A 20,457-nucleotide genomic window follows, 5' to 3' on the forward strand; every position below is an offset into this window, starting at 1 on the left:
GTTTTTTACCTCTATTTTCTTTGATTCCTCTTCCTTTGACAACTCTTCTGTCCAAAAGCTGTGAAAGGCAGAGTAAATTACTTAGAGACATGAGTTACCATGCTTTCTATACTTATTAGAGCTATGCAAAAGTCTTTTTAGCATTGCTACAAACCTCTGTTGCAATGCCACAGCAGAGCCACGCTCTTCCCAGCATGTCCAAGTAACTTACTCAGGATGTTAGAGATCCATTCAGCAAAAAGTTTGTAAATATAGGTATTTCACAGCAGTAGAAAATGCCTTGGTTTTGGGGTTGATCATCTGGTATGGTGCGTTTCTTTCTGTAGATACTGCGATAAAGACAAAAAGGCAGCACAGGCACAAATTGCATGGTCTTTTCTGAATCTGTCATTACTAAGCTGTTACAGTCAAGAAAACTCACAGAAGAGCAAGAAATGCAATCTGAGGATAATTTACAAGGAACGATTAAAATAGCTGAGTGTGTGCTTGAAAATCAGCTTCGGCTGTCTGTTTTCAATCATGTTCAAATTCAGAAAGTCAGAGAATGGTCTGATATTGGAAATTACTTATTATTTGAAGATGGTTTGGTGGCCCTATCAGAAACCACACACACTTTTAAAATATTTTCTGGCATCTTTTTATGATCAGACTTTTAATTTTCAGTAAAAATTATGTTTTCATGCATGTTTACAACTTGGTTTAAGTCAAGCTTCTAAAAGGTTTGTTTTAAAAGTTATACAATTGCAAAAGAAGACAATAGAAATAATCCCTGCAAGAGACTCACAAAACATGTCATTTTTCCAGTGAGCAAAAAAACTGCAGGAAATAGTACCTTAGATATTTTTGTATTTTTAAAAAATGTGGAGTTTTGATAGGCTGTAAATCCAGAAAAGAAGAAAGAACTTCTGAGGTCTTGAATAGCTGAGAAAAAAAAGATTTGGAATTGACTAGTTTTCTCTTTCTGAAGTCCACTGTTATGTCTGAAATACTTCATGGCATCAGATAGAGAGCATCAGATAGCAGATGAATGTGAAGCCTGAACTACCTGTGCAAAATATATCCTGGCATTATCTTTTTTGGAACAAATACAAAAATCTTGATATTTTTATGGTGCATGATAATGATCTGCTTCATTTCCTGCTCAGATTCTTGCCCAACTGTTAAACACAATTTCTTTTCTTTTGTATAACAAGCAGTTAAATACGTATCTTTGCATCCCAGCAAAGTGCTTTCCACCTCCGTACAGGAAACAAACTCTAGCTGGTTCTGCAATGACTTGCTCCCATTCCCAGGAATGTTTCCTTTCCATTAAAAAAAAAAACCCAAGAAACAAAAAACCCAAACCAAAAGGTTAAAAAGAAAATACTTTTTTCATTATTAGCACTAAGTAGGCATAAGCACAAAATATGTCTATGCATTCCTCTGAATGAGGCAAGACAAGATTTGCTGAACCTTTCCCTTACTGGAATGCATCAACATGCATGTCCCTTTGCCCAGCCTCTCTTGAAGGAGCTTTTCCTTGGAGCTAGCAAAGCTTTTTTCCTCCTTATGGGAAATTCCAGAGCCAGGATGTTAAACCCTAACTTCCTCACAACAGCCTGCCAGTGATGGCTTGCACCCGGTGGGCTGTGACAGGGTATGTTCTCTCCTGGTGAGATGAAATGAAGGAGAAGCTGTTGAAACAGTGAGCATAAGAGATCCATTCCTCTCTCTTCCTGACCCTGCCCCTCTGGTAGTGCAGTGCTGGGAGCCCATAGCCATAAGTGTTTGTAGCTCTGCCCAAAACCCTGCAAAATCTTTGTTTGGAAACAGGAATGGCACATCTTTGTTTAAAAACTGGAAATATGGCTTAGGTGTCCAAATACCATTCTGGGCAGCCCATAATAGATGACCTCTGTCGTATAGTCTGGGATACAGCAAAGCAAACTGAAAAACACAAAAGAGTGAGATAGACATAGAGCAAAGAAAAAAGTCCTTCAAAACACTGTGTGAATGGTCCTTGGGAAAGCTACACAGAAGTATTTCCTGAAGATCTCTAAAACAACTTAAAAATCAGCTTGGTACATTGATAATGTTGAACCAATCAACACTATGAAAATTGCAGAAAATATTTTAAAAGAAAATATGATTTCCAGATTATGTCTGTTTTTAGGGGATGGATCCCTGGCAGCAGGGAGCCCAAGTACATTTGGGCTGACCTCTGAGGTCCCAGTACCATGTGTGTGTTTCAGGTTTCTGAGTCATACAGCCTGATTAGGCTCTGCCTCTGTCATGCCTATGGACATCCAGGGTTGTGAATATGGAAAGTATAAGGGCTGGTGTAGCCAAGCTGGTGTGTCAGAAAAGCTGAGGTCAAGGCTGCTCTGAGCAGCATGAGTCTTCAACACCTCTCCCCATGTATGGTTCCCATCCCTGTATGTTCTCTGGGAGCTGGACCCCTTGCACAGGGATGCAGGAAGCTCTGGGCGATGCTCAGAGGAAGTTGTACTCAACTGGATATATTTCCAGACAGACCTCTCCCCCATGTGCACCAAGGGAGATCATCAGTTGTCGGTATCAGCTTTATATTTTACCTTTCTCTCTGCAGCATGCCAGGAAGCCTCCTGCCAGACGTGGTTGCCATTGATCCCACTGCATGTCCTGCATTTGTGTGTGGCTGAGCTACTCATCAGCACAGTTGACTGGCATCCAGCCCCATGCAGGCTGGGGGAACAAGCAGCAATGATTGTGGGGACCTCGTCCATGTGAGTTGTTCTCGTTTTGGAGTAACAAATCTGTGTGGTGGTAACAGGATTGTGTGTGTTTGTCACAGTGGTCTTCAGAATAGGCTATCAAAACTTGCCTTTTTTTCACTGCATATTACTGGAAAATATATATATTTACTGTGTATCCTAGCATTCCTGTCAGAAATAAGTCTTTTCACTGTACTTCCAAGGACAAGGTGAGAAAGGAACTGCGTTGTCCAGCTTTGCCTTGCATGTAGGCTGTTTCCTGTTGATGCAGTTTCCTTGGGAGTCAAGAACTCATCAGAAATACTTTGGCAGAAATTACGTGTTTTCTCTTGTTGAGTCATGCTGTTACAACTATGCTAGAAAAATGAAACTTTCCATATCATTAGGATAATCTTTGATGTCTTAGCCTGCGAACTTCCCTGCAAGCAACTCATCAGTTAAGGCAGCAAAACAGTGTTGTGTTTTTCTGAGTGCTTTCAGAAAGGATATGACAAAAATAAATCAACAACTCTGCTTCCTTGGAAGAGGCAGTACCATAGGCTGGCTGCTGAATGACTAACCAGTTATACATCATTATCCTGCTCTGCCACAACTGCAGTGAGAGGATTGCCCAGAAGAAAAATAAAGGTAATCGGGTCCTTTGCATTTAAACTTTCAGTCTGAAGATCTGACCAGGGGGTTGAGCAGCTGGCAGGATAGGTCTGATATGGAACACAACGAAGTTAAAATGGTTTACTTTTCATTATCATGTACCTTTTTGTTGCAGCTTGAAGATGAATACCTGAAGCCCTGCAAGACAGATTAAAGCACAGCCACCAGCAGTGCATGCAAAAGATCTGTTCCCAGGACCATGAAAGGATGCCAAGCCATTCTGCTTTCAATTACATGAGTATTATACCTCCTGCTCCAAAGACTGCAAGGACAGATTTGACTTTTGGCTTTTCCTTGCCATCCTTTTTGGGGGGGCGCTTAGGGTAAGAGCATCCTGGGTTCAACCTGCCTGGCACTGCTGCGGCCAAGCTGACATGCTGGCATGTCCTGGTTACCAGGGGTAAGTATGAGGAAGCAGTTTTGTGCTGTTTACAAAGATTTGGAAAGTGTTTCTGCTTGTGTCACAGGCTGGATTTGTGTCAATGGATTTGTGTGCCCCTCCCTTTTTTATTGCTTCTGCTTTTTCTTTGAGGCAAGGATCTGGGGCACAGTACTGCCTGGGTTGGGTCCCTTCTGCACTGCTCACTTGTCCTTTCTACACAGGAAAGCAACAGGCAGCTCTGAATGTGGACACTGACATAGAGGAGGAAAGAGAGGAAGGGAGGGGATGGGCTGCAGATCCTCCCGTGTGAGACTGGGAACGGGAAGTGCTTAAAGAGTGCATCGTGCCCAGTTTGTGTACTGCTTGTGCTGCTGTTGGATAGATGGGAACATTTAAAGCAAGACAGCTTCAAAAATAATGACCACATCTCTTATCTTATCCCCATCTACCTGCTGGCAAAGGCTTGTGTGGTGTCTATGCTTGGAACATCTGCAGTTACAAAAGCACAGGCTTGTTGCAGATCCATGTGCTTCTCTTGGGAAAATGTAATGTAGGTGAAGGCATGTGGCTTCAATGTTTTAAACAGTATAAAAGAGGAAGGAAGGTTAATCATAGCTTAAACTTGGAAGAGAAGAGAAAGCACCTACAAGGTGCACCTTTGTTCAATGCTAAACATGCAGTTACTCTGGAGAAAAAGCAGTTGAAGAATATTCTCATCTTAAAAGACAGCAGCTTTCTCCTACTTTAGATTCCTTGGTTTCAAAACAAGTCGTTTTGAGCCATGCTGCAGCTCAATTTGAAAGCTAGTGCACTGGGAGGCAGGTGGTTGGTACCTTGTCTCTGTGTGTGGGGCAGCTTGTGGAGAGCATTTTTGAGCATCCTCAAACCTTCCTGACTCTGCATAATATGATAAACCCTGACAATCACCCCCATTTCTTGGCGTTTTAAGCAGCGTGCTGAAATGGACTCCTTGGTTTGTGAACTGCGGCATGGTCACACTAGTCTTCTCTTTCTGAGAGAAGCCAGAAACCTGGCCCCGTGTAGATCCATGATGAGAGCTGGCTGAGCCTGGATGTTAGGAGAAAGTGGGTACTTCTGAAAAAACAGCTGGCACTTACCTCAAGTCTCCATGAATGTGTGGTGATGAAGCTGTAACAGAGAGAAGAGTGTGTCCATTTCACACTGAATTATATACATGGTCTTCTTCTCCAACGCTCTTCCCAAATTTAACTAAAATTTTTAACTGTATCATGGAGGCACAATTTTGAAGACAAAAATATATAGGAATGAGTCTCATTGAACCTGGAGTTAATATTTTGAAAACTGAAGGTTTTCCCTGTTGAAGAACAAGAACCATTTCAGCTGAGAGGTGCTAGAGGGAAGAGGTGGCTTTGGAGAAGTTGATGACATCCCTTCACTAAAAGATCATTTCCCTTCTCTGCTCTGCCCCACAGCTGCTTTGTCTCTGTTTTACAATGTTGTTATGGTTGTCAGCTGTCCTCTGTAGTAGACAGAAAATACAAGGCTATCTCAGTCTTTCAGTTTCTTTTTTTCTTAACCTAATGTGCAATGCTAATGTCAGTGCAGTGGGACTGAAGTTGCTATGAGATGCATTTGGGCTCTCTGTTGGCTTTCCCACCCTTGATCACACAGATGCAGCTGTGGGCCCTCTGACAGGAGGAATTCCTCTGGCAGGAATCAGTCTGTCTGTCTGCTCTCAGGCAGGTACTTCTCATGCAAGAGGGCAGCAAAATGTGACAATTTCTGAACACAGAAAAAAAATGGTAACTGCTACAGGAATGTTAGTGTTTGAGTGTAATAGACTTTCCTTTCAGAGCTGGTAGGATGAATCCCTGCCGCTTTATGCAAGCAGCATACTTGGCTGTTTGACCAACCATATGTTACTTCAGTCAGGTTAAAATAAATACCACCAAACCTCCTCTCTCAAAATTGCCTTTGATGTTTACAGAGAGATACTTCCCTTCAGACTGTCTCTTGTGCTTCAGACAGAATATCATTCCCGTTCTTATTAATTTTCTGTTGACAACATATGACTGTAGTGTCCTAGGAAATGAAAGGATGCTGTTTCTACAGTACTCTCCTTGACTAAACAATTTGACTCCAACACTTAATATAATATATGTACCACTCTATATATTGATAATATTTTACAGAACTTACATAAGTTGGTCGTGCTGAGATGTTCTGTTTCTCAGCTGTTCTGGTTTGGCCAAATTTAGAAATATGTCCTCTGAGAGAAGGCAGGTCACCACCATCCTTCCCCACCAGGTTTGGGAAAAATAAATTTTCCTCGAAGGAAAGTGAAAGAGATAAAAACTATTTATTTAACAAACACACGGGAAAAGGAAAGTAATGCTAAATAATAAAAATCTTGCTGTGGAGAAAAAAACCTGGGAAAGTGTTAGAGTCCTCCCTTTGGTCTCCTCTGGGCTGGGGCTTGGCCCAGGCCAGGCCCTCCGTGCTCGGTGGAAAGTCCTCCTCATGTGCTCTGATATTGAAGCAGTCCAGCAGAAAAGGGAGACAATTCGAAATTCCAGGGAAGGAAAAAAAAATTCAACTCTCAGTCTCTCTCTGGAGAAAAAGAAGCTGAAAAACTGGCCAAAAGCTGACTGGAAAAAACTGCAAGCTGGGTGCTTCCTTGCTCCCTTACCGCAGCTGGGGAAAAAAAAGTTGCTACCTCTGTGTGACCTTGAATGAGCTGCAAACTGCTTTGAAAAAGTTTTGCTCAGTTTTTCCTTCCCCCTCTCATGCTCAGTTTAAAGGCATAGAAAGACACAAAAATTAATTTCTGGGCATAGGGCAGCAATATGGGATACACATCATAAAGTCACCCCAAGACATCAGCACAGTGAACAACCCCCCAGTGCCTACCAGACAAAAAGTATTGAAAGTAGAGGTACAGGGAGGTGAATGCAGTTCTGCCTGGGAACTATTTCTGCACTTAATAGTGGAGGAAGTGATTATGAAAGGATGACTTGCGCAAAATGGTTGCATCAGCCTTTCCAGCAATGGGAGTTGACTGACAAAAAGAGACTGACACTAAATTTTATCTTGCAAAGAAGAGAGTTCAAGCACGAGCAGTTCCCATTTTTGCATCTCCAGTGGCAGCAGCAGCGGCAGCAATAGAATTGGTTGAAATGTGAGTTTGAAGGGCAAGCCATACATGCTGGACAATCCTGGACTCTTCAGAAGCCCTGGTTTCCTTAGGGGAGCCACCACTAGTGAGAAGAGGTGCAAACTGGTATGATTCACTGGCTCTGTAGTTAAAGGATACTGGGAAACTGGGAACATGAAGTTTGTTTGAGGAGAACAGTATTTTGAGGGTGGAATATTTTCTCACTTGAGGACTGTCACGTCATCAGACCTGCCAAAAATTTCCAGCTTTCATTGTGTTTGCAGGTATGAGGTGACCATTCAGATGCCATGATCAGCACCCGAGGAGACTGAAACACAGCATGCAGCACTCAAGGTAAGTACTTAACCTCTGCTTATTCAGGGTTTATGGGTAGTGTTCATCTGCAGTATTGGAACTGTTTACAGTTCAAACTTGGTGAAGTGTCCTTTGACACCTGTGGCATGAAACACAGCCCTTCTTTACATTAAAATCAGTGTTGATATAATTACATCCACTGTTTATAGGGTGACAGTAACATCCAATTCCCGTCTATTACTAGTGTTGTTTTACAGAAAAGTCTGATAGACTTTATTGCAAATCAGCTTGCTCTGCCTTTTCAGTAAAGAATGTGAATTGCTCACACAGTGTGCAAAAGGGTGTGGCAGGAGCTCTGCTTGTAGAAGCCCTGAGGCTGGTGAGACTCCATGCAGGGGACCCCCCTATCTCTTCTGGTAAAGTTTATGGTGTTGGAAACCTCAGACCACTGGCAGGGCTGAGAGGGGGAGCAGGCTCTGTCTGGGCCATGTAGCCATACAAAATGGGCAGGCTGACTCTGGAAGGGCTGGGAGCGTTTGTAATCATAGAATCACAGAATCACTTTGGTTTAAAAAGACCCTTAAGACCATTGAGTCAAACCATTAACCAAATGCTGTCAAGCCTACCACAACTATGTCCCTAAGCACCATGTCTGCATGTCTTTTAAATACCTCCAGGGATGGTGACTCCACCACTTCCCTAGGCAGTCTGTGCCAGTGCTTGACTTCTTTTCTGTGAAAAAATTTTCCTGATATCCAATCTAAACTTCCCTTAGTGCAACTTGAGGCCATTTCCTCTTTTCCTGTCACTTGTTACCTGGGAGAAAAGACTGACCCCCACCTGTCTACAGCCTCATTTCAGACTGTTGTAGAGAGTGATAAAGTTCCCTCTGAGCCTCCTTTTTCTCCAGGCTAAACAACTATATCTCCCTCAGCTGATCTTCCTAAGACTTACATTCTAGACCCTTCTCCAGCTCTGTTGCCCTGCTCTGGACATGCTCCAGAACCTCAATGTCCTTCTGGAAGTGAGGGGCCCAGAACTGAACACAGGATTTGAGGTGAGGCCTCACCAGTGCCAAGTACAGGGAAACAATCACTGCCCTGGTTCTGTTGGTCACACTGTTCCTGATACAAGCCAGGATACCATTGGTCTTCTTGGCCACTAGGGCATATGCTGGATCATATTCAGCTACCTGTTGACCAGCACCTCCAGATCCTTTTCTGCTGGGCAGCTTTCCAGCCACTCTGACCCCAGCATTTAGTGCTGCATGGGGTTGTTGTGACCCAAGTGCAGCACATGGTGCTTCACTTTGTTGAGTCTCATACAACTGGCCTCAGGCCATGGATCCATCCAATCCAGATCCCTCTGTAGAGCCTCCTTACCCTGCAGCAGATTAACACTCCCACCCAACGTGGTGTTGTCTGCAAACTGAGTGTGCACTCAATCTCCTCATCCAGATCATTGATGATCTAACCATCTTCCCCTGTTTGGGGCCGAAACATCCAGCTGTAGCTTCTTTGCTGAGAGGAGGCATAATGTGAGAGATGAAAGAGGTGAGAGCCATAGCCAACATGCCTATGAAAAGCCAGGACACCAAGGATGATCCTTTATGGCTCTTGACAAGTGATATGGCTGTACTCAGGGGATGAGCAGCACACCGTGGTTGCAGGACTGAGAAGCTCAAGTAGGAGAGGAAGACTGACATCACAGGATAACACTTAAAAAAAAAAATTAATCTGAGATTACTAATAAAATAGTGGAGGTTTTCAAGAGTTTTCAGGTGCTGTTCAAAATTAAAATTTGACCCTACCTTCTCTCCTTTCTGTTTCCTACAGCAAAATGTCCATCCACGCAAAACACAAATTAAGAACTACACACACCTGGCGAGTGTTGGCCATCTACATGATCTTAGCTGTAAACCTCTCCGAACAGCAAGCGCTGAAGCAGGCTTGTCCTTCATGTGGTACCAGTCAGCTTTGCAACTGCTCTTCCATGGGCTTGGACTTCGTTCCCCTGGGACTCACGGCCAAAATCACAGTATTAGACCTGGCCCACAACAGGATAAAGCACATCCGATCCCCGGACCTGCAGCAGGCTGTGAACCTGAGAGTCCTGCAGCTGCAGTCCAACAAAATCAGCTCCATAGATGAGGACTCGTTTCAGTCCCTGGCAAAACTGGAGCTCTTGGATTTATCAAATAACAGCTTGGCTCACGTGTCCCCTGTGTGGTTTGAGCACCTTTTTTCACTCCAGCACCTCTACCTGCAAGGCAATTCCTACAGAGACCTGGGGGAGAGCTCCCCCTTTTCTAGCCTGAGGAACCTGAGCTCTCTCCACCTGGGCAGCCCGCAGTTCTCTGTGATAAGGCAAGGGAACTTTGAGGGCATTGAGCTTCTGCACAAGTTGTGGATTGATGGTAGCAATCTCAGTCAGTACGAGCAAGGAAGTTTGAAATCAATTAAGAAGATAAATCACATGATCATAAACCTAAGAAATAGTAATATATTCTCAGACATTGTTAGGGACCTTCTGCACTCTGTCGCTTGGCTGGAAGTCACAGAAATCAAATTACCAGTTGAAAAAAAAAGCTTGGTGCAGAATTCTAGACGTCCTTTTAGGATACAAAAACTTACATTTAAAGAATCTTTCTTCACAGATCAAGCTATTAGCCGAGCAATAGTGTTACTGAAGGAAATCACCACTTTAAAAGAGTTGGAGGCAGTCAATTGTGTGCTTGAGGGGCAGGGAAACTGGAACATGAAAGAAATTGCAAGGAGTGGGCAAAGTTTTGTTGAAACAATAATGATAATAAACGTAGTGATTCAGAATTTTCATTTGTTTTTGGACCTGAATGGTATGGAGTCACAAATAAACAACCTGAAAAGACTCACTATTGCAAGCTCTAACGTTTTCATGGTACCATGCAACATTTCAAGAAGTTTTTCATCACTTCTGTATCTGGACTTTCATGATAATTTGCTTGCAATTAACCGTTTATATGAGACAATCTGTGAAGGTTCCTGGCCTTCATTGCAAACTTTAAATCTAAGCCAAAACTCTCTAAAATTTCTGGAAAAGACTGCAGAGTGTACATCTCGTCTACCCAAACTGACTAATCTTGACATTAGCCAAAATAATTTTGGTGAGATTCCAGATAGGTGTGTATGGCCCAAAGCCCTGAAATATTTAAACCTCTCCAGCACTCAAATTCCTAAAGTAACAGCCTGCATTCCTCGAACGCTGGAAGTTTTGGATGTTAGTGCAAATAACCTGAAGGAGTTTGCACTGCAGCTCCCATTACTGAAAGAGCTGTACCTCACAAAAAACCAGCTGATGGCCCTGCCTGGTGCCACACCCATTCCAAACTTAGTGGCCTTGTCCGTCAGAAGTAACAAGCTGAACAGTTTCTCCAAGGAGGAGTTTGAGTCCTTCAAGAGAATGGAGCTGCTGGATGCCAGTGGCAACAACTTCATCTGCTCCTGTGAGTTCCTCTCCTTTGTCCACCACGAGGCCAGGATAGCCCAGGTGCTGGTGGGGTGGCCGGACGAGTACGTGTGTGACTCTCCGCTGGCGGTGAGAGGGGCGCAGGTTGGCGCCGTGCACCTGTCCCTGATGGAGTGCCACAGGTCCCTGGTGGTGTCGTTGATCTGTGTCCTGGTGTTCCTGGTCATCCTGCTGCTGGTGGCCGTCGGCTACAAGTACCACGTGGTCTGGTACATGCGGATGACGTGGGCATGGCTGCAAGCCAAGCGGAAGCCCAAGCGAGCCCCGCCCAAGGACGTCTGCTACGACGCTTTTGTCTCCTACAGCGAGAACGACTCCGACTGGGTGGAGAACACCATGGTGCAGGAGCTGGAGCAGGCCTGCCCTCCCTTTCGGCTCTGCCTGCACAAGCGGGACTTTGTGCCCGGGAAGTGGATTGTGGACAACATCATCGACTCCATTGAGAAGAGCCGCAAAACGCTCTTTGTGCTGTCCGAGCACTTTGTGCAGAGCGAGTGGTGCAAGTACGAGCTGGACTTCTCGCATTTCCGCCTCTTTGATGAGAACAACGACGCGGCGATTCTCATCCTCCTGGAGCCCATCCAGAGCAAAGCCATTCCCAAGAGGTTCTGCAAGCTGCGGAAGATCATGAACACAAAGACCTACCTGGAGTGGCCTGCTGGTGAAGAGCAGCAGCAGGTGTTTTGGGAAAACTTGAAAGGAGCCTTGAAGTCATAGAAGTCAGTGGCCCCCGTTTCAACATATTTCCACAAAAGCCTGTATATCACTGTTTCTTACTGTTAAGAATCTTTTCTTGATTATTTTTCTTCGTAACTGCAACTGGCTTTGTTGCATATAGAGATAATTGTCATTTTACCAACTGGTAAAGACCCATTTTAGGCTTTCCAGTGATTTGATACTCTGGTCTTTAAAAGTCCCTGCCAATAACTCTGATATTTGGAAGCCGTGTTGGACTTGATCTGCTTTTCTAAATGCATTTTGCTGGGTGTGGGGTATTTCTGTACTTTTTACTCCTGTTACCGCGATCCCCAACTAGTTTCTAACAATGCCATTGTAATTTGCAAATGAAATTAAAAGCCAAGGGCTTCAATCAGTATTCCCCTGTGTCCATTTCTCCCTGGGCATGCTTGGTTTTCTCTTCATGATTGCCACCACTTTCCTTTCTACCTACCTGCAGAAATGGTGTAAGCCTTCTATTTCTGGGGTGTGAGATTTTTGTTTCTAATGTGTGGGCTAGATGGTGTTGCAGACTGGCTCAGTTCTTGGTTTTGCTCTTCTACTTTGCAAAGCATATTTATGTAATCGCTAGGCCGTGCAACTCTTACAGCTCAACTTCTCTTCCTTTGTAGTCGGTGAAAAAAATTACAGGGGTAAGAGGCAGTTCATCTCTCTACTTCAGTGTGAGGTATCTCCTAGAATTACTATATTGCTCTTCACTGATTACAAAGGGAGTCTAGGTAGATACAGATGTTTATATCGAGTTAGTCCAACACCGAGTGCTTGGATTTGTGTTTTAGAGGTTCTTATGGGAACCTGAAATTGTCTCTGAGGGGATGGAGTTAGGTGTGGTTTCTCTAAGTCAACATTCTCTCTTTGCTTGTTTTGCTGGAGTTTAAGTACAGGAGAGTCTAGATCTTGATTAAATTTTAGCCATGCAGTTATTTTTGTGGAGAAATACTGAAGCCTTGGCATATGGGCTGACGGAGTACTTGAAAAATAGTCAAATTTGATTATATTATCTGTTGCTATATTTATATATTGATATATATGTTAATATATATATTTATATGTGTATGTGCTTTTATAAATGTGTATATATTCACACTCCTGTGTGTATGTGTACATCTATCTACACGAGATAATTTCTGTGGGTGCAACCTGCAAACACTACTTTCAGTTCTGTTTTCCTGTTACAATGTTCTCTCCGGGGCTAGTCCACAGTCTGCAACAAGGCGATTTTTCTGTCAACTCCCTTGGAGAAATACAGCTCATGGTCTAATCAAGGCTGAACTCCAGGCAGGTAATGAGTGAATCATCAGAGAGCAAACAATGAGCATTGATAAACCAAATTAGGAGAACTGTGTGCCTAGAAGTAAGAAGGGAAATAAGTCTTACCCGTCATTACAAAGAGAGGGTCAAAGAGAGATGTGGGAGAAGCCTTAGTTCACACAGTAGACTCTTAGCACAGACCCAGACTTTTGTGTGTTGGCACATTTGAAAGGACTGATAGTGCTCCTGCTCTTAGGCCAATCGGATCACCCAGTGGGAATTCCCCTGCTTGCACTGTCGAGGCTGAGCGGTGAAGTGGAAACAAAACAGCAGTGTGAAAGGAAGCTGGGAAAAGAAGGATCAGCAAGAGAGAGACAAAACACAGCATATGCAGGCACTGGAGCTGAAGGTGGCATCCCTGGGAATTTTTTCAGCACAGAGGTGAGTTTTCAGGTAGGTGAAGGCTGGAGATGCAGGGAAAGACAGTGGAGCTGCAGTGCCAGAGCAGGAAGCACACAGGGAGCCCTGGGAAGAGGCAACCTAATCTCTGCCACCAATCCTCCTCTGCATGGGGGATTGAGGGTGCTCAAGGCTGCTGTGCAGGAGTGCAGGGTGGGGAGGGATTTCTGACTGCCAGCAGAAGTAGAGCAGGAAGGCGCAATCACAGGCACCTGGCAAGAATGCACCGCAGGCAGGCGGCGAAGGAAGGTTCTCCTGCAGAGCTGGGACATGCTGATGGGAGCAATATCCTTTGGGAAATGGGAGAGAGGAAAGCAGCAAATGAAAAAGGGACAAATTGGGTCAGACTGTGCCATTTCTGCTCAGTTTCCTTGTGGGAGGATGCCTTGTATGTACTTTGTCCTATTTGTATGTTGTCCCACTTGGGTGTTAACACAGACTGCCCAGGGCAGTTTGGGCATGAAGGAGGGGTGCCTTAATTTCAGGAATTCAGTCAGGAAAGAGCTCACTGAACAATGGCCTCAGGACATCAGCTGCCTCCTCACCTAACTCTGACCTGCTTGTGCTTCCAGCACATCCTCTGTGCTGGAAACAAGCAGAGGCATGGCCGTGTGTGTGTGCGGATGTGCATATGTGCTATTAGGGTACTGCTGGGGGCTGAGAACTAGGACATGGATAACCCACACACAGCCAGGTGGAGAGCAGAAGCTTTCCCCAGTCTGCTTGTGGTTTGACCTCTTCACCAAGCAGTGGCTCTCCCTCTGCAGGCTCCATAGCACTGCTCAAATTTACCAGCCAGCATTTAGCTGGGTAGAGCTCCCCAAGCTAGAATCAATTTGCACACTATTGGCATGCTTTATTTTAGCACTTATAGTAACCTTCCCCATTTGTTAGCATTTAAAGAACATCATTCTGTTGTCAGTCATGGTTTTGTTTAAGAATATGTGCATATTTCCTCAAATTCTTCTACTCATGTGGGCCAGGGAAAATAATACTGAGCATGTCTGATGGCTTGGACCCTTTTTCGATAACTCAGAAACACTTTGAACGTCTGGTTCATCACAGCACCTTATGCTACAAGGGCATCTGTGCAACTTCATGTATTTTTAGTTGCATTTCAATTTAATTTTTTTAATGTGGATTTTTAATTTCCCAGCACAACAGGGAGAAGTGATTTCTTGACAGGGCAATGATGTCATGGACTGGGGCTGTATGTCTGAGTGGGTGTGGAGAGGCCTGAAATGACCTTGTAAGTCAGGGTCTCAAGCAGAATCATTAGACAGAAATGGGAAGGGGAAGAGAATGGCTGAAAGTGAGTGAGGGTGGGAATGGGATTTCTCTGGGTGTCTGCTCAGATTACAGATGAGCAAAAAAACTGGAAGGGAAGCATCCCGAATCACCAAAATGCAGTTCAGTCCTGCAGTCCCTGGATGGTATCAGGCTGGTAAGGTGGAGAGCCATTAGGCTCTTCTGGTATTTCCTGTGCAGTACCTGCCCAGTTCCCTTGTGTACTGTCAATTTTCCACCTGTAAATAACCTGCCTATAGGCAACTTTTGATTGATTAGGTTGCCTGGTTTGTATCTAAACTGTGATATGCCATTTTAAGGCAATGGGATCATTTCTCTTGGAGTCATCACATCTTAATCTGGGTGTCCAAGGCACACGATATTAATTGCTCCTAAAAGATATTCTTTCTCTCCATTGACTTTGGAGGACATGGTGGATGACCATTTCAGCTGTTGGCATCTAAAGACAGGGAAGAGAACTTTGTCCTTCAAGATCCAAAGCTCTACATCAAAAACAGACAGAGGTAAAAGGGAAGTAACACAAGAGGTCAAAATGTTTATAGTCCTGCAGGTGGGAAGAGATGGAATGACTGAAAAAAATTATCCATAACTTTTCCTCCCCTCCCCATATGCCCAAACCATCTCAGTCAATTCTGCCCCTTTTGGATAATCTTAAGCAGTTATGGCTAAAAATAATGCAACTGGAAGGGTGGGACTTCTCTGTATTAACTTGTATATGTGGGTCAGCTACTGTAAAACAAATTAGAATATGAATTCACAGTAGAGTAGATCTTCTGCACAGAATCTCAGTGGGATGACTGAGGGAGAAAGCAGTTCTCAAGGAGCCAGTCTCGCCCAATTAACCTGCTGGAGAGCCCACAATGATTTTGTGAACTCACTGATTGGCCTCTGTGGGGATTGTTCACTCTTTCCACCCACGGTAAGATACCTACTGAGGCAGGTGGGTTTTGTGGCACACTGGGGAAAAGAGCTCTCTTAGGCTTCAAAAATTGTTTTTCCACCTCCTCAGAAGGAGAGAGGAACTAAAGGCATCTTGTTGGGGGTAAGCACAAGTTCGATATTGCAGGAAGCTCTGTAATAGAAAAAAGCCATTCCAAATCAGCATTATGAAAACTTTGAGAGGAAAGTGAAGTGACACAGGATCCTCATCTGTGTGGCTTCTCGTGAATCATTTCAGTCCAGCAGACCAGAAACAGGCTGTGGGACTGGAAAAAGCTATCTAGTCCAGTCAGCTGATCTGATCTGAGCTCCTGGCTCTGCCTTGTGGCTTGGCTTGATCTTCCCTCTGCCACAGGTTCCCAAAAGAAAAAAGGAACTGACAGAGGAGAAGGATGTGGCAGTAAAAAGGAAGAGCTGAGGCAGTAGGCGACAATGGTCAGTTTTACAATCTTAAATTTCATTAGCAAGTATCAGACTGATGGCAACGAGAATCACCCTGGCAAGTGTTTGTTTCCTTGCTCACAGGACATTTACAATCAGAGTAGGAAAAGGCAGATAAAACGAGGACTGGACTGAAACAAATGCATTCTTTTTCTCCCCATTGTCAGAACAGAGATCAGACATATGCTTGAAGTAGGTATTAAACCTGAATGTTACTATCTACTGTAAGATGCTGACTGTTCTTGATGTAACCAGGATTTGAAACATGTACAGGAGACTCCCTGTAGCAAAAAATGAATATAATATTCACAGAATCTGAAGAAAAAGACCTGAGGTGGGACGGAAGTATGAAGGCTACTTAGTAAACAGGAGGAGGATCAGAGTAGTAACCAATCTATTTCAACTCTGAACTGTGTTAAAACCAAATATTTTAACAGTGCCTTCAACAAGAGAGAACAGTAAAAGATAGATTTATCCAAAATACAACTTCTCCAAAACAAGCTATGCATCTTATATTTGCTCTGACTGTATTTCATATTTTAGGCAATATAATGACTACACACACCTGGCGAGTGTTGGCCATCTACATGATCTTAGCTGTAAACCTCTCCGAACAGCAAGCGCTGAAGCAGGCTTGTCCTTCATGCAGTACCAGTCAGCTTTGCAACTGCTCTTCCATGGGCTTGGACTTCGTTCCCCTGGGACTCACGGCCAAAATCACAGTATTAGACCTGGCCCACAACAGGATAAAGCACATCCGATCCCCGGACCTGCAGCAGGCTGTGAACCTGAGAGTCCTGCAGCTGCAGTCCAACAAAATCAGCTCCATAGATGAGGACTCGTTTCAGTCCCTGGCAAAACTGGAGCTCTTGGACTTATCAAATAACAGCTTGGCTCACGTGTCCCCTGTGTGGTTTGGGCACCTTTTTTCACTCCAGCACCTCTACCTGCAAGGCAATTCCTACAGAGACCTGGGGGAGAGCTCCCCCTTTTCTAGCCTGAGGAACCTGAGCTCTCTCCACCTGGGCAGCCCGCAGTTCTCTGGGATAAGGCAAGGGAACTTTGAGGGCATTGAGCTTCTGCACAAGTTGTGGATTGATGGTAGCAATCTCAGTCAGTATGAGCAAGGAAGTTTGAAATCAATTAAGAAGATAAATCACATGATCATAAACATAAGAAGTATTAATGTATTCTCAGACATTGTTAGGGACCTTCTGCACTCTGTCGCTTGGCTGGAAGTCAGAAGAATAGCATTCAGTATCCCTGCAGAAATGCAACTATTGAGAGTCATGTCTTCGTCCTTTGCAAAGAAAATTTCTTTTAGACAGACCTTATTAACAGATGCTACCGTGCCTGAGCTTGTCAGCATTTTAGAAGACATGCCAAAACTAGTAGAGCTGGAGCTGGTAGACTGTAGACTCTTGGGAACTGGACAATGGAAAATACAAATTCAAGCAAAGCAATCACAGACCCTTACAGTTTTCACAATAGAGAAATTATCTATAGAGGAATTTTACTTGTTTACAGATCTTCAGGCTGTGGAAGGTCTAATATCTCTTTTTAGGAGAGTCACAGTTCAAAACACCAAGGTCTTTTTGGTACCATGCAGAATTTCCCAATGTCTTCGGTCATTAGAATATCTTGACCTTAGTTCAAATCTGCTTGGAGACCAGAGTTTAGAACATTCAGCTTGTCAGGGTGGTTGGCCATCCCTACAAACTCTAAATTTAAGTAGGAATTCACTGAGTGACTTAGAAATGACAAGTAAAAGTTTGTCTCATCTAGGAAACCTAATTGTTTTAGACATTAGCCAAAATAATTTTGGTGAGATTCCAGATAGGTGTGTATGGCCCAAAGCCCTGAAATATTTAAACCTCTCCAGCACTCAAATTCCTAAAGTAACAGCCTGCATTCCTCGAACGCTGGAAGTTTTGGATGTTAGTGCAAATAACCTGAAGGAGTTTGCACTGCAGCTCCCATTACTGAAAGAGCTGTACCTCACAAAAAACCAGCTGATGGCCCTGCCTGGTGCCACACCCATTCCAAACTTAGTGGCCTTGTCCGTCAGAAGTAACAAGCTGAACAGTTTCTCCAAGGAGGAGTTTGAGTCCTTCAAGAGAATGGAGCTGCTGGATGCCAGTGGCAACAACTTCATCTGCTCCTGTGAGTTCCTCTCCTTTGTCCACCACGAGGCCAGGATAGCCCAGGTGCTGGTGGGGTGGCCGGACGAGTACGTGTGTGACTCTCCGCTGGCGGTGAGAGGGGCGCAGGTTGGCGCCGTGCACCTGTCCCTGATGGAGTGCCACAGGTCCCTGGTGGTGTCATTGATCTGTGTCCTGGTGTTCCTGGTCATCCTGCTGCTGGTGGCCGTCGGCTACAAGTACCACGTGGTCTGGTACATGCGGATGACGTGGGCATGGCTGCAAGCCAAGCGGAAGCCCAAGCGAGCCCCGCCCAAGGACGTCTGCTACGACGCTTTTGTCTCCTACAGCGAGAACGACTCCGACTGGGTGGAGAACACCATGGTGCAGGAGCTGGAGCAGGCCTGCCCTCCCTTTCGGCTCTGCCTGCACAAGCGGGACTTTGTGCCCGGGAAGTGGATTGTGGACAACATCATCGACTCCATTGAGAAGAGCCGCAAAACGCTCTTTGTGCTGTCCGAGCACTTTGTGCAGAGCGAGTGGTGCAAGTACGAGCTGGACTTCTCGCATTTCCGCCTCTTTGATGAGAACAACGACGCGGCGATTCTCATCCTCCTGGAGCCCATCCAGAGCAAAGCCATTCCCAAGAGGTTCTGCAAGCTGCGGAAGATCATGAACACAAAGACCTACCTGGAGTGGCCCGCTGGTGAAGAGCAGCAGCAGGTGTTTTGGTTTAATTTGAAAATAGCTCTAAGATCTTAGACAGGGATGTTAAAGAATAAATATGTAGTGAATGTACTCTGGATTTGTTTCACTTGCCTGTTTGTCCCATCACTTGTCTGCATCTGAAGAACACAGCACTGGGCTACTGCAGATTCTAATGCTATGATTTTTGTAGCCATCATTCTGAATAGTTGTACAGGTTTGGGCTGGAATAGAATTAATTTTCTTCATAGTTCCTTCTATGGTGCTGTGGTTTGCATTTGTGCCCAAAACAGTCTCCATAACACAGGGGCTTTTTAGTTAGTGCTCATCAGTGCTTGCACAGCATCAAGGTCTTTCCTGTTCTCAGGCTGTCCTGCCAGCGAGCAGGGAGGGGCTGCATCATAATATGGGAGGGGACACAGCTAGGACAGCTGATCCCAGCTGACCAAAAGGATGTCCCACACATAATGTCATGACCCATGATAACAAAATCAGCACTAAAAGTTGTGGGAAAGAAAGAATAAGGGAGGATATTTGAAGTTACCATATTTGCCTTCCCAAGTAAACGTTCTGCGTCATGGAGTCCTGCTGTCATGGCAATGGCTAAACATTTGCCTGTTGGTAGGAAGTGGTGAATTGATTCCTTGTTCTGCTTTGCTTGTGAGCATAGCTTTTATTTTACCTGTTGAACTGCCTTAATCTCAACTCACAAGTTTTCTCACTTTTACCCTTCAGATTTTTTCCCCTGTTCCACGGCAGGGAGAGTGAGAGAGTGAATGCATGGTGCTGAGCTGCCTTCCGAGGTTAAACCACAATAGTTATCTACACATGTTAATCAGCACTATGAGGAAAAGCTGTTTCATTTAAGTATTTAAAGATGAAAAGTTGTTTAGATATGCAGCTATGTAGTTTATGTGTCTTAATCTTTGCAAAAGTTTTAGGAGAGAACCTGCCTAGCCAAGGGTTTTTTTTGCATTTTTTGTATAAACCGCTTCTCATCAAATGCTATAAAAGTCAGTCTATGCAGTAAAGAATTTTGTCCTAGCTCTCCTAAGTCAGTGGATCTAAGGATTGGTTCTCAGTATTTCATTGTCACAGCAAGTTAAATGCCCAGATCTCCTGAAAATTGTGGCTGCAAGGCTTAATGTAGAAATGGGCTTTCTCACTGCAGTTCTGTGTTGTAGCTCATAGGTTCTACAATTGCCTTTATGAAAGACATCTATGGAGGATGACTTCTGTCTAATGTCATTGTACTACATGTGGCAATAGATGCTTCAGGGTAGGGTTCAAAAGCTCTTCTGACTTGCACAAGTGGAGTTTAAGCTATTCTCAGTTACAGTGTGGGAAACACAAATACATAGTCTTTGAATCCAACGCCATGTCCCTCTCTTTGTTCAGCAACCTTAACACAGGCATGAAAAGGGTGTTTCTTACCTTTTGCTCTCTCTGTAAATGTAGTCCACAAAACTAGAGTGGGTGGAGAACATCCCACATCGGACACTGTGTTTGCTGTCAGATGGGGTTGTGTTTTCTTGAGAAGGTTACTGGGACAAGGGTCCTAATTGCTGGAAAAGTGCAACAAATGGAAGACTGGCACCAGATTCATCCTTCAGAGCTGATTTAAAAAGAAAGAGGTGTCTTTGTGATATTTTCCTTGTAGGCACAGGAAATTTCAGGTGAACCCTAATAGTTTGAGTCTGGTAGGCCAGAGGGACTATGAACTTTTGGATCAGTTCAGGGCTTAGGTGCAGCTTA

The 20,457-nt window shown here is 44.4% G+C and overlaps 2 protein-coding genes across 4 annotated transcripts; both read left to right on the forward strand.

Annotated features, from left to right (window-relative positions):
* The first annotated feature begins 2,971 nt into the window (after nucleotides 1-2,971).
* LOC138109687 (toll-like receptor 2 type-1) lies at nucleotides 2,972-12,460 on the forward strand. Of its 3 annotated transcripts, XM_069013543.1 has the most exons (4): nucleotides 2,972-3,359; nucleotides 3,499-3,783; nucleotides 7,186-7,255; nucleotides 9,052-12,460. In XM_069013543.1, exons 3-4 carry the CDS (start codon nucleotides 7,242-7,244, stop codon nucleotides 11,435-11,437), a joined length of 2,400 nt encoding a protein of 799 aa, XP_068869644.1. In that variant the 5' UTR covers nucleotides 2,972-3,359; nucleotides 3,499-3,783; nucleotides 7,186-7,241; the 3' UTR covers nucleotides 11,438-12,460. The 3 variants fall into 3 exon arrangements, with proteins under 3 accessions (XP_068869644.1, XP_068869643.1, XP_068869645.1); XM_069013542.1 differs by lacking the exons at nucleotides 2,972-3,359; nucleotides 3,499-3,783 and adding an exon at nucleotides 6,726-7,027; XM_069013544.1 differs by lacking the exons at nucleotides 2,972-3,359; nucleotides 3,499-3,783 and adding an exon at nucleotides 6,726-6,925.
* Nucleotides 12,461-12,671: 211 nt separating this feature from the next.
* LOC138109016 (toll-like receptor 2 type-2) lies at nucleotides 12,672-18,759 on the forward strand. The gene is made up of 3 exons (XM_069012115.1): nucleotides 12,672-12,740; nucleotides 12,966-13,150; nucleotides 16,400-18,759. The coding sequence occupies exon 3, from the start codon at nucleotides 16,408-16,410 to the stop codon at nucleotides 18,757-18,759; it is 2,352 nt and encodes a 783-aa protein (XP_068868216.1). The 5' UTR covers nucleotides 12,672-12,740; nucleotides 12,966-13,150; nucleotides 16,400-16,407.
* The last annotated feature ends 1,698 nt before the right edge of the window (nucleotides 18,760-20,457 follow it).

This window comes from Aphelocoma coerulescens, chromosome 4 (genome assembly GCF_041296385.1).
Source record: "Aphelocoma coerulescens isolate FSJ_1873_10779 chromosome 4, UR_Acoe_1.0, whole genome shotgun sequence".
Classification (NCBI taxonomy): Eukaryota; Metazoa; Chordata; class Aves; order Passeriformes; family Corvidae; genus Aphelocoma; species Aphelocoma coerulescens.